Source organism: Meles meles, unplaced genomic scaffold, assembly GCF_922984935.1.
Source record: "Meles meles unplaced genomic scaffold, mMelMel3.1 paternal haplotype, whole genome shotgun sequence".
NCBI classification, from domain to species: Eukaryota; Metazoa; Chordata; class Mammalia; order Carnivora; family Mustelidae; genus Meles; species Meles meles.
This window is the reverse complement of record NW_025721250.1, coordinates 89,412-103,532: the sequence shown is the minus strand read 5'-3', so window position 1 is coordinate 103,532 and position 14,121 is coordinate 89,412. Positions and strand designations below refer to the sequence as shown.

At 42.3% G+C, this 14,121-nt stretch overlaps 1 protein-coding gene and 1 non-coding gene across 2 annotated transcripts in view; both read right to left on the bottom strand.

Annotated features, from left to right (window-relative positions):
* The window catches only part of LOC123936224 (transport and Golgi organization protein 1 homolog), a 101,764-nt gene extending 100,576 nt beyond the window's left edge, over positions 1 to 1,188 (bottom strand). Inside the window, exons 1-2 of the mRNA XM_045996893.1 lie at positions 1,180 to 1,188; positions 1,014 to 1,093 (exon numbers count right to left, since the gene is read on the bottom strand). Of these exons, the coding sequence (XP_045852849.1) occupies positions 1,014 to 1,093; positions 1,180 to 1,188 (89 nt within the window). The remainder of the gene's footprint in view (positions 1 to 1,013; positions 1,094 to 1,179) is intronic.
* Positions 1,189 to 8,244: 7,056 nt separating this feature from the next.
* LOC123936225 lies at positions 8,245 to 8,395 on the bottom strand. Its single transcript, XR_006817170.1, has one exon. It is a non-coding gene; the product is annotated as a small nucleolar RNA SNORA62/SNORA6 family (small nucleolar RNA).
* Positions 8,396 to 14,121: the final 5,726 nt, after the last annotated feature.

Below are 14,121 nucleotides of genomic sequence, written 5' to 3'. Positions count from 1 at the left end.
GCAGGGAGACACTCAGAGAGAGAGGAGGAAGCAGGCTCTCCGTAAAGCAGAGAGCCCGAAGCGGGGCTCGATCCCAGAACCCCGGGACCATGACCCGAGCCGAAAGCAGAAGCCTTAACCCACTGAGCCACCAGGCACCCCTTTTCTAAAGATTTTTTAATGTATTTGACAGACAGAGATCACAAGTAGGCAGAGGCAGGCAGAGAGAGAGAGGAAGGGAAGCAGGCTCCCTGCTGAGCAGAGAGCCTATGCAGGGCTCCAAACCAGGACCTGAGATCAAGACCTGAGCCAAAGGCAGAGGCTTTAATCCACGGAGCCACCCAGGCTCAATTTTCTTAACTAGAGGAAAAAAAAACACAAAAACAAAGACAGCAGTGCATACACTGGAAAGCAGAGTCAACACAATTAGAACACAGAGGCCAAAGGCCTAATTATACGTGCTCCATCAGACCCTGTCCAGACACCACTCCCTTGGCAGAGTCCGTCTTTCACAAACTCACTGCTGCCTCTGACTACTGATTTTCATGATGCCATGCCATGTTCTTTCAAAGAATTGTGTAATTTTCTGAATGAGTCCAGTGGTAAACAGTACTTCAAAGGTGATTTGAAGACAGTCAGCAGTATTATAATGCATATTCTCCACCCATTTTCAGGAGTTTATTTCATCAAGAGACAGAGTGAGAAAAACTCAACATTATAGAGAGAAACATCACAACAAGCAAATAGTTTAACCTAATGGGCTTATGTTAACCTTTTTCATCAGAGGAATATGAGTATCTAGTAAGAGCTAATAATCTCAGAATAACTCTAAACAAAGTGGACACTCCATTATTGCCCTTACCTAATTTAAATGGAACTGGAAAAGTGTTCTCCCTTGAGACAGTGAAGGAGGAAGGAAAGAAGTTAAAAGAATGCAATTAAACACTGTGGTTCCATATTAATTTGTCCATTTAATTACATCACCTTTCTATTTCTTCTATTCTACTAACTGGGTATGAAATCAACTAGGTTACTTCACTTTTCTGAGTCTCAACTTCCTCAGCTGTGAAAGCTGGAAAACCAACTCTATATCAGGATCGCTTTGAGTGTTACACTGGAAAAAGAGACAAAAAACTGGTACGGTCGATGGAAAGTGCTGTGCAAATACACAGTATTTGAGAATATCATCTGAAGACTTACAGTCTGCATGCTCAAGTGCCTGGTGCAATTTACTGCACAGCAGTGCTCAAATATGTGTCCCTTTATTCCATCATCATTTAAAACCCAGGTCCCAAAAGTTCCATTCTGGAAACAAAAACTATCTCATGGACTACATTAAGAAATCAGTTGTGCCTTGTGAATGATGAGTCATTCAACCCAACCCAACAACCCAACCCGACCCGACCCAGTCCAATCCAATCCAATCCACCAACAGCTTTATTACTTTGAACTATGTATTCTGTGTTAGGTCCTGTGCCAAGTTCCTTCAAACATTCTCTCACTGAAACCTTAGAATACCCCTATGGAGAAGTGACTATTCACAAATGAAACACTACAGCACAAGGTTAAGTCACCTGCCCAAGATCACCAGGTTAGCAAATGACAGGGCTGCTGTTACTCAAACTGGGGTCTGACACCAACGCCTTGCCTTGGCTCTCACCTCCAACTACTGCTCTCTAATATGGTCGCCACATGGGGCTACTGAGCACTTGAAAGGTGGCTAGTCTGAACTTAGTTGTGCTGTAACTGTAAAATGCAGACCACATCATAGTATCACTGAAGTTCTAGAACACAGGTGACGTTCGGTGGGGTGAGGTCCAGAGCCGATGACCGAGAAAGAATTCTTGAGATATCTTGGGTGCAAAATGGTGGTTTATTGAAGCATGGGGACAGGACCCGTGGACAGGAAGAGATGCTGTCCTGGGGTTGTCAGGAGTGGTCTCTTATATACTTATAAGTTGGGGAGGGGATAAGTTAGGGATGGTATCACTCTCTAAGGAATTTTGGAAGCAAGGTTTCTAGGACCTTGAAGGGCTAGCTATTGTTTTGGGGGAAAGGTTATTCATTACCAGTTATAAAACATTTTTGTGAGACCCTTTAGATGTCTACCAGTGGGCCATATGCCTGGGAATGGTTGTCAACACTATCTTGGAGGTTTAGAGATAAGTTTCCAAAGCAATTGTTAAAGTAGACTTAAAGGATCCTGGTTGAGGGTAGGGGGTCCTTCAGGCTAGGCTTGTCCTTTGCCCTTAGCAAACCCTTAGGGTGGCGGTAGTTGAGTCCCTAGAGGAGAGTCACTCTACCGGTTTTAAGGGCTTGTCAGGAGGTAAGGAAATTTAATAATTTTTCTTCTGCCTCTGTTTCCCACATCATTCCCCCCTGAACAATGTTGACCCTTAAATCTTTATGGTAGCTGAAGGCGGAAGGTCTCATCTTCTGTAACTTCTTCCTGCTGAATAGGGGCGTAGAGTTGTCCCTACCTACTCGGGTCAACATTGATCAGTTGAGGAATGTGTTGGGGAGTTACGAAAGAGGGAGGCAGCTGAATCCAGCGCTGACAGTGAAGAAGTGTCTCTGTGCGGGGTAAGGATCATCTGTCCTCGTGAAGTCACTGCAGCAATGGATTCTCGACACCAAGTAGAGAAACACTGAACAAGGCAACACATTAAGATTACTAAGGCCGTAAGAATGAGAAGTCCAAAAAGGAGATTTTTAATTGTTGGCCATAGTCCTCCTTTAAACCAGGAACTCAACCAATCACTGAGAGAGACAGACAGAGACAGAGACAGAGAGAGAGAGAGAGAGAGAGAGAGAGAGAGAGAGAAGGATGCTGCAGAGCCTCAATCTGGGTATTCTTATCTTTTATTAGTCCTGTGACATTTCAGTGATATTCTGGGATGTACACACAACATTCTGCTTTGATAATGGTGCATGTGCCACCCTGTGCTGCTGTCAGGACATCTAAGGCAATCCCATTTTGTAGCACCGCCTTACGCATCTGTGAGACTTCAATATTAAGGAAGGAGATGCTATGTAGTGAATCACTGAGAGCCTTTGCAGTATATTTATTAAGGGCTTCTACAAGCCAAATGACATCCTCTAGTCCCACAGAGGGAGCAAAAATGGATGTGCAGTGATCATACCATTTAAAAACAGATCATATCCATCTTTGCTTTAAACTGGGAGGTCAGTTGGAGTAGTGATGATTTTAGTACTGCGCCCATGAATCCAGGCAAATCCTAAGGTGCAGTGACCTATCCACCCTGGAGGAAGCCAGGGCCACAGGTTAGTTCCATATATCCAGTGGGTTCCGTTTGGAGCTGGCCATCTCATGCCAGGTCGCCTGACCCAATCAGTAGCAAACCCGTCAGTAGCCTGGAGTACTATTCTTTGGGAACACATTTCTAATGATAGCCATCCTAGATGTCGTGTGCTATTTGCCCCAGTATCATATGTATGATTTCTTTGTTCCCGGCATAAAACTGCCTTTTGACTGAGCTGTCCAATAGCAGGTATGAGCCACAAATATGTATCCCAAATTTGATATACGCCATCCTTGGTATAGCGATGAGGAGGGTTTTGTAGCTTAGGCCCTAGTTGCTGGGTATTAATTTGTGGGCTTGTAAAGTCAGTTAGGACTTTGAGAATATGAGAAAGTTTGGTCATGTCATGGTGAACTCCATTTTTCACTGAGCATGGGCCAGGAAGAAACATCTTGATTAGTGATAAGACTTATCCTAGTACATACTGTCTCCATATATTATACCTGAAGTATAATCCTGCAGAGAATGCCAATCAGTGCCCTGTAAAGGGGAAACCCACCAGGGTACCCTGGACGTACTGACATGGGCAAAATTCCATATATCCAACGATCTGTTTGATTATGTAGTTCAGCATAATGCTGTGCCCACTGTAGAAAGGAACGGTCAGTTAAGATAGGTGAAAGGAAGATAAAGAGAATTACAACCTTCATTTTTGTTTGAAGAGAAGTTTGAGGTCTTCTATGGGCTCACAGGAGTAAGAAAGCACATTAATTTGCGCACTGGGTTCCTGTGAAGGACGTACAGGTTTTATTCTAGATATACGGACCCATGAAGAGTGTCCTTCTAGCTTTCCTGCAGTGGGAGTACATAGTATGACCCGATATGGACCTTTCCATTTCAGATGTAGGTTTTCTGTTGTATGTGACTTCCAATTTTTTTTTAATAAACCATGATTTACATGGCACCTGGGCCCACTCCACTCTGAATGTTTACCTGAGACACTGGTGGGAAGATCTGGAGTGGGGGGGGTGTTAGGTTCAGGGGTGCTTTCTTCCTCCTTGAAAGTGAAGAGAGAAGAAGCCATAGTGCAGGAAGCACCGAGGATGGTCTAGAGGCCAGTTATGCAGGCCACACCCAAGCTGGTGCAGAAACAGGCGAAGGGGGAGGCAGAAGAAAAAAAGCGCTGCCAGGAGGCAGAGAAAGGATTCCCGGTATTAGAGCTCAACAGCTCCAACAGAGGGGCAGAAGTCATGTTTTCCCGCCAGGAAAGGAGGAGGGGTTGAGCAGTCCACGTAGGGCCAGAGAAGACAGGGAATTTCCCCGAAACAAAGGGAGTACTGGCAGCTGCCTGGGAATATTCCTCAAAGTCTCTGTCTCGAGTTAGACTAACCCCAGTTGGCTCCAATTATAGCCATTAACACGGAAATGAGTAAAGGAGAATCCCCACAACTATTAGGAGAAACAGACATAAAGTCAGAGTCCTCTTTCCTAGGACTGGCCCTGCAACCTGGCTTTACTAGAAGGCTTATTTACGTAATTATCACCTAATATGTCAGGAGGGAGTTTACTATCGAACTCATTCAGGCAAACACATTCTGCAAAAGGCCCTTAGGTCGGGCTCCTGGTGTAGAGCAATGAAGCCCTATGCATGAGCAATGAAGGCACCCTAGGATCATTCACTCTGTCTCCTGCAGAGGACATCTAACTGATTGATCCCACTGAGGCCATGCAGTGTTACAGGAGCTCAGTCCTTTCCTAAGTTTTGCAATCCAAATTATTTCCAGTGGGTTAAAAGGCACCCCACGGTAGAGTCCTTGGGACCTAAGGAAGCCTACTGAGGCCATGCTCCAGAAAAGTAAAGAAGGTCCATTACGAAATCTCCCCTGATGCCTGGGTGGCATCCCACGCAGGATATGTCAGCGGCGCCCCTGTGTCAAAAGCGACCAGAGGTGTCCCTCAAGACATCGCTATTGATCACCATTCTAACTTCCCGGGAAGGCATACGTGCTATAAAAGGCCCTGGAGGGGTGCTGGCGTCCCTCCTCTTCCCCATCGCATCCTAGGCTACAGATGGGTGCCTGGTGAATGGACTAGGATATTGTGCCATCCCATACTGTAAAAGTTGTATGACTGCCCTGCCATTTTTAACCCACAGGAAACATAAAAATGTTTGGCAAGGGGAAATTACCCAATTTCTTAGCTTTAAGTAGTTTGTAGAAGACACTGACATGAAACAGTAAAGACTGAAATCCATCATGTTCTATGTGACATTCCAACACATGTGGTCCTCATAGCCAACTTCCCTAGGAAAAGATCCTCGGTTGCATTTTAATTCAATTTGGTACTGCTTCCGGTCGGCTCCCAGTGGAGGGAAGGAAAGGCAGGAAGGGCAGGAAGGGCTACACCACACATGTGGAAGGGATCACATTAGATCAATCAGGAAGAAACCTCACACAGGAGTCTTAATATTGGCAGCTGTCCTTCCTGGTGACTTAGGTGGCTGTCCTGTGCCCAAGGAAGACAACTTTATGTAAGAACAGGAATAAAGAGAGGGCATCAAGTTTCTGGGTCTTATTACCATTCTGGCCAGGGTACTAACTTCCAGCCAAAGTCAGATGTTCTCCTCCCAGCGGGGTAGCCACGGGCTAGAGGATTACAGCCTGAGCAATTGACATGCAAGTGTTCCAATAAGACCACACTCCTTGAAAAGCCCTGAAATGAGAGTAAAGGAAGAAACGAGAAAGTACTCACCAATTTTGCACCAAAGCTCAGAGTCCAAATGTAAAGACCCACAGCCCCACACTGGGCTCCAAATGATGAACGTCTAGAACATAGGTGAGGTTTGCTGGGATGAGGTCTGGAACTGACGACCAAGAACGAATTTTTGAGACATCTCTGGTGCAAAATGGTGGTTTATTAAAGCACGGGGACAGGACCTGTGGGCAGGAAGAGATGCTGCCTGGGGTTGTCAGGAGCGCTCTGTTATATACTTGTTAGGTGGGGAGGGGATTAGGGATGGTGTCAGTCTCTAAGGAATTTTGGAAGCAAGTTTTCTAGGACCTAGAGGGGCTAGCTATTGTGAGGGGAAAAGGTTAGTCATTAATAGTAGTAAAACCTTTTAGTGAGACTCTTTAGTTTTCTATCAGTAGGTGAGGTGCTTGGGAGTGATTGTCAACACTATCTTGGAGGTTTAGAGATAAAGTTTCCAAAGGAATTGTTAAAGTACTTGTTAAAGTACTTACAGGGTCCTGGTTAGGGGTAGGGGGTCGGACAGGCTAGGACTGCCCTTTGTCCTTAGCAAAGTCTTAAGGTGGAGTTAGTTGAGTCCCTAGAGGAGAGTCACTCTGCCTGTTTTAAGGGCTTGTCAGGAGGTAAGGAAATTTAACAATTTTTCTTCTGCCTCTGTTTCCCACATCAGCATGATTTTTATTACAGTATGATTAAAAGAATGTAAAATATCTCACTGCAATTTTATACTGATTATATACTGAAACTATAATATTCTGGATATAACTGATTAAACAAACTAAATTTCTTAAAAATGATTTCACCAAAGGACACCTGAGTGGCTCAGTTAATTAAGCTTGAGCTCAGGTCATGATCTCAGGGTGCTGGGATCAAATTCCACATCCAGCTCCTTGCTTACCAGGGAGCCTGCTTCTCATTTCTGCCTGTCCTGTCTCCTCTGCCTGCCCCTGTCCCACGCTCTTGGGCACGTGTGCACAGGCTCTCGGACGAGAGAGTGCGTTCTGTCTCTCTCGCTCTCTCTCTCTCTCTGACAAAAAATAAAATAGAATCTTTAAAATAATCATTCTGCCTGCTTTTTACTTTCTCACCGTGGTTAATGAAGCTTAACATTTCATGTGCCCTGCAATGTATAGACTTACCTTGGACAACACTGGGGAGTCAGAACATCATACAGGACATTTGTAATACCAAGAGCAAAAAACAGCTTTACGTTTACATACACAACATGTAGTAGAGGATAAATATACTCTCCCATCTCAGCTAATAGCTATTTAAATGCTAACTTGGTGTAACCAATATAAACAAAACTCTACAATCTCAATGTAAAGGTTATTTAAATTTCAACATTCCAGATTTAGATTTTTGGAACTTATTATGAATACTGTTTTTCAAACTACAGAAGTGATACCAACTCATCTAAACCACAGAAATTATAGAGAAGCATACACATACACAAAAGAATCCAAAGAATCCATCACGCTACTGCTCAGAATATTTGGATCCCTCATGACTTCCAGGTAAATATACTAAATTAAGTGATATGAAATATTAAAGTGGGATCATATGCTTTACCACTTTGAAACTTCTTTTATTCTAATACTGTGAACATTTCTTTTTATTATATATTCTTTCTAAAACTTCACATTTTATTTTGAAACAATTACAGATTCACAGGGTGTTGCAAAAACAGTATGAAGTCCCATATAATACGCACCCCATTTCCCAGACAGGGTTGCATCAAAACCAAGAAACTGACATTGGGACGCATGTGTACCATCTCAGGTCACTTTATCACATGTGTAGGTTCATGTAACAACCACCACAATCAAGATCAGATTTCATCAACACAAAACGTTCCCTCTCAGTACCCCTTTCCAGTCACAACCACCCACCCCGTCCCAACCTCATCAGCCCTAACCCTTGGCGACTGCTAATCTAACTGTGTGATAACAAAAACGTGAATGGCTGCCTACAGTGTGTGATCTGCATAGATTGGCTTTTTTCACTCAGCATCAGGCCCTTGAAATCTACAGCAGTCGTTGTATGCATCCAGAGTTTGTTCCTTCTTAATTGCAGAGAAGTATTCCATCTGGTATGGATGTAGCGCTCATCTACTGAAGGACATTTGGATTATTTCCAGTTTTACGGTATTACAAGTAAAGCTGGCATTTTTAAGAGTTGCAAAATATTTGTAACTATTGCATAGTTTTGTATCAATTCCCTGACCTCTAGTAGGCTGTTTTGCTTGTTTTTAACTTGGAGCAAGAATTACTATCAAACTCCACTTTTTGGGCCACAGACCGTTGTGGTCTTAGCAAAAGACCTGCCCCTCATGAAGCATACTCCCAACATTTAATGAGTTCATCGGCCAGGCAGCTAATTTTTTGTTATAATAATGATGCAACAAACATATTTACACGGAAAAGATATATGCAGAGAACACTAATTCCTAGTTAAAACGCTGGGTCACAAGCCACAAATATTTTTAAAGGAATTGCTACCAACTGGCCTTCAGAAACGTTAATCACACCCCAGATACTAAGACTCCAAAGACATATTTTCATTCTCCCCTAAAGTAAAACAAAACAAAACAAAACAACAACCAAAAAAAAAGGAAGAAAGAAAGAAAAACGGAAACTGGATGTTAGCTTTATTTCCTACAAAAAGGAATCCCTAAAACTATTAAGTGATCACAAAAATTTTCCTTAGAGAAGAAAAAACCAAAATGAACCACAAGAAACCAACAGGTCAGAACTGATGTCTTCCAAACCAGAGACTCAATTAGTTTGTAACATACTCTGCCTGATACCTCCATTCCTACACGGAACTACAACCTACAGCACTTTCAAAATTCAATGAACTGGCATATTAAACAGCATCTGGAAAACTATAGTTAAGCAAATATTTGTGGTCCAGGGAATAGACAAATAAATTGGTCAAATAAAAATAATTATGCATGGGCAGAATAAAAAATAAAAATAAAATAAAATAAATAATAATAATAATAATAATAAATAATAAAAATAAAATATTATAAATAATAAAAATAAATTTTAAAAATAAAATAAAAAATAAAAAACCTTTATGTTGTTTTGTCCCCTTCTTCTAAGCATGTATTGCCACTTTCACAACCAAAATAAAGGAGAATCGGGACTCTATGGAATGATACAGGAAAATACCCTACCAATACATGTTATTTTTAATTTTACCAATGCGCTGATAATCTCTCTCCTTCGTGTGATAAAAACTTACAAGAGGCTTGGGTAGTACCAGATAAACAGAGCTCCAGCCTTCATGCTTATTAAAGTTTGAAATTCGAAGTGAACACATGCATGGGTATTAACCCGGTTACAAAGAGGTGTTACTATGGTAGCTACTTCCTATCCACCTGGGTGAGTGTCCCATTTCCCTCCAAGTAAGACCTTCTGAGCAGGGAGCCCAATGTAGGGCTCAATCCCAGGACCTCAGGATCATGACCTGAGCCAAAGGCAGATGCTTAACCAACTGAGCCACCAGGCACCCCAAGACAAACCAGAATGGTTTGGTTTCGACTGAAGGTCGTTTTAAGCTGAATTTTTATTTCTTGAAAACCTAAAATATTCTGGAAGACTTATGATATTCAACAACTTTTAGTTCTAGAAAAGAATGAACACTGTATAAACGTTCTACCCTATATAGGAAATCTCATCAATTCTCAGAAAGCGGTCATCAGGTTTATTTTCTCCCTGACGAACCACCAAGTACTCGATAGATTTTAAGATCCACTAAAGGGCTGATAAAATTGGCATCCTACATCCCCTTTAATTTCCTGTCCCCTGCAAAAGCAACTTCATCTTAAAATGTGTTGTGAAAGCTCTTAATATGAAGTTTTAAGTAAGATTTTTTTTTTAACATATCCCATCTACCAGTTTCTTCTCTCAACCGAAGGATCATTTAAATAGTTTTTTCTTAATGAGAAAAGAGGTAAAGAGAGCATTATCTAATCCTATTGAAAAATTAAAATTTCACTTGTTTACCTTATGATTTCAACTATTCCTAATTTCTAACACTGCAGATTTCTTGCACTGTCTTTAGTGACAATTCTTCTTGGACACGACAGTCAATCACTGCACAGAACTGAAATTAAAGCTAAATACATGAAGTGAATGAGTCAAGACTTCAATTTAACAGAATTAATCCACAGTCCTCAACAGAATATACTCCATGTACAACTTCCAACTTATAGGTATATGAAGACAAGAGAACTTACACGAAGGACAGCATAACCCCTCCATCGATACCTAACGTGTTCTGCACCCATTCTTAACCTGCCTTTAGACGCCAGGTTACATGCACACCCATCTAGTTCCTCAAAACTGATTCTGCACATGACTGATCTCTGCTTCCTTAGCAGACTTTTAAGACTTTCTTTGCCGCTTAAATAACCAAATGGACAACCAAAAAGGATTAGGAATCATCAGAGTTCACCTTCAGGTAAATGTGCTCATACTCTGAAGCTCCAAACCACTCCAGGAAGTACTTTCAATGCACTGCCTACAGCGTCCAAGACTCAAGTTCTGGGATTAATTTCCAGCACATGGCGAGAACAACAAAACGAGAAAAACAAGTATATTACTTTTAAGGACACACTTCATAAAGACAACTTTCCACTCTACTAGTAACATTACACACACAGGATTCGAGCCCTAATATGAAAGCTTATTTATTCCATAAAACTTTTAAACGGATGGAAGGGATATTCCAACTGAAACTCGTCTTCATCTATTGTATATACATTTACTGCACCCCAGTCAGTGACAGGCACTGTACTACATGGTTAAGAAAAATAAAGATGTGAAAAGAGAGGTCCTGCCCTCAGGGGGCACCTGTCTGGCTCAAATCAGTTAAGGGTCAGACGCTCATGATCTCGGGGTCATCAGATGGAGCCCCATGTGGGGCTCAGAGTCTGCACGGAGACTGCTTACAACTCTCTCTCTCTCTCTCTGTCCCCACCCTCCCTCCCTCTCTCAAATTAAAATCATTAGGTTGTTCTGTTTTGTTTTTAAAAGGTCCTACCTACCCTGAAAAAAGGTAAAACATAACAGGTGATCAAATAAAACTTCTGTTCAAGTGTTAAATGAGTTATACATGATTTGGAGGGTGAGGCAAGCAAAAAAAAGTACAATTCAAGTGTTACGAAAATGAGCTACACCTGACTGGAGTGATGAAAAGGCTTCCTGAGACATCTAGGAGTCCAAATGGTAGTGAAGCAGGACACAGAAGCAAGGGAAAGCGTTTCAGAGAAAATCCAGAGGAAGAGAAGGTGTGAAGGTATGGAAATGAGGTATCATGGTCCAAGCGCAGGACACAAGCAGTTTGGCAGGAAACACACACCCCCTCTATGTGGAGGGCAGATGGGGTTTGGTGGCAGTCTGCTTGCAGAAATCCTAGAGGAACACGAAAGGACTGAATCAGAAGCCCCTTGCGATGCTTGGCATTTGGACTTTATTTTAAAGGCAATGAGAATGAGCAGGTCATTTCAGTGGACTAAGTAAGCAGAGAGAGTTGGATTTGCCTGCCTCGGTCATGGACACATAAGGCTGGTGATGGTTATTATACAGTAAATGGGAGTTACCAGCCTGTGGGGAGAAGTGGAAAGGTGTTGATGATCTCTAAAGTGAAGGAAAAGCCGAAAAGGAGGGAGGAGGGAACAAACAACTAACTTGTATCCGCCTGCCCAAAAAACGATCTCTAAGAATCATAAATCCCAGATTCAGTAAGGCCTTCCCAGTGTACCCACACAGACCAACTATCTCCCCCACAGACTCATTTATTCCATGAGTGCGACTCCCACCACTGAAGACCTTTTTGTCTCACCTTTTCAACATCTATTCGGTTCCCTGAAAGCAGGCATTTTCTATCTACTTTACCAATGACTTGAAAGAGCAATGACTGATAAAACACTACAACTGAGTAGGCAAAAGCTTACTCTGTTTATGGGCTGTAGAAAAGTTCCACAAACCAGGCTTGATCCTTACACCCAATGATGTGTGAATTTATACTACCGTTCAAAGAAGATACCTGTGTTCAAGGATGCAGGTAATAAAAAGATACCAAGGAGATATCCTATTTCTAAAATGTGTAAGGGTCTACACACAGAGTGAAGCTCTAAAACAGTCTGAGGCTGAAACAGCAGCACTGGTAAACTCAGAACCACGCACACAAACACGGATGACTCTCCATAAGGCAGGCCCAGGAGTGCATCGAACAGGATGACTCCACTTACATCAAATTCAGGAACGTGCGCTACAGCTCCCCAGCAACGGAAGTCAAGAACAGCAGCAGAAGTGACCGTCAAGAGGGTTATCATGGACTCTGGGGTCCTGGGTGCAAGGCACACGGTGTGTTCCCCTTGTGAAGGTTCCTCAAGCCTTTGGCTTAGGATCTGTGCACATCTCTGTATATATGTTGCGGTTCAAAAAGTTTACTTAAAGGGGTGCCTGGATGGTTCAGTGGGTTAAGCATCCAACTCCTGATTCTGGCTCAGGTCATGATCTCAGGGTCCTAGGAGGAGGAACCTCCCCATGGGGACGAAGACTCCACAACCAAAAAGGCCCTGGTGACAGAGCCAAAGAGAAACTGAGAGTCAAAAGACTGCAGCATGTTTCAGTTCAGACTGCAAAGGAGACATTCAGGGGTCCACTATTACCTGACGTTCTAACCAACTGAGTTAGTGCTGACAACTCCCTCACACAGCTGCCGTTTACCAAAATAGTTTTTATTCATCTTGGAATTTCTTCAGCATCGACAGACGGACAGGATGAACGTATGTCACTCAAACTTCCCATCCCAGCAACTAACAGGATACACTGACCAGTTAGCTGTCCTGCCCTCAGTACACGGCAGGCAACCAAAGAAAAGCAGACTAGCCTCTACACAAAGGTTTCAACTTTACATTATCCCCAACCCAAGGAGCTAAATGGCAAAGCCTACAGTAATAACCTACAGAAGTAACTATCCTTTGTCCCAGAAGACAGGAGATTGCATGTTGCTGAACAAAACAAACATGTACCTTAACGCTGTTTAGGAAGAGGTTCTCATCCCTCTGTAGTTCCACATTCTGCTCTGACTTCTCAAAACACTTGCCACTGCCCGAAATTATTTTACTTTTCTAGTTACTTGCTTATTCTCTGCTTATTTTTCCTGGCTTTTAAGAGTTTTAAGTCCTCAGATCTTGGAAATCTGTGATCACATTCTACTCAATGAGACACCTCAAAAAATTACACGAAAACCCATAAACAGAACAGGGAAGTATCCTGTTCCTGAAATATTTCATCTTTATTAATTTGTTAAAAATCGGAATATCACTGTCATAATCTGTAACTCTTGAACAAACCTCGAACATTTCTATGGTTTTTAAAATCAAAACCTCCCACGTGCCTTCAACAAGTTGGTAAGTAAGATTTTTTGTAAGAAACATGTAGAAACTGGGCGCCTGGGTGCCTCAGTAGGTTGGGCCACTGCCTTCGGCTCAGGTCATGATCTCAGGATCCCGGGATGGAGTTCCGCATGGGGCTCTCTGCTCAGCAGGGAGCCTGCTTCCCCCTGCCTCTCTGCCTACTTGTGATCTCTCTCTCTGTCAAATAAAGAAATAATCTTTAAAAAATAAAAATAAAATGAAAAAAACCTCCAAAAACCTTAAAAAAAAAAGAAACATGTAGAAACTGAAACGCATTTCATTAGAAGATAATTATCATCAGCAACACATTAGATGTAAACTTGAATTTGGTTTTGCTCTTCACCAGTAAAGTTCTCAAGTTCTTAGGAGTTTCCTACTCATTTACTTGAACATCATCTAAGGGAACACTCAAATCAAAACCACAATAAAGTGGTCTGGCCTCTGCCAGACCATGTTAGGCCGCTGCCTTCGGTTCGGGTCATGATCTCAGGGTCCTGGGATCGAGTCCCGCATCGGGCTCTCTGCTCAGCGGAGAGCCTGCTTCCCTTCCTCTCTCCATGCCTGCCACTCTTGTGATTTCTCTCTGTCAAATAAATAAAAAATCTTAAAAAAATTTTTTAAAAAAAGACTCATAAAGAAAACACAATGACTATTGCTTTAAACAACAAAAACATTTCTAAACTTTCATGCCAT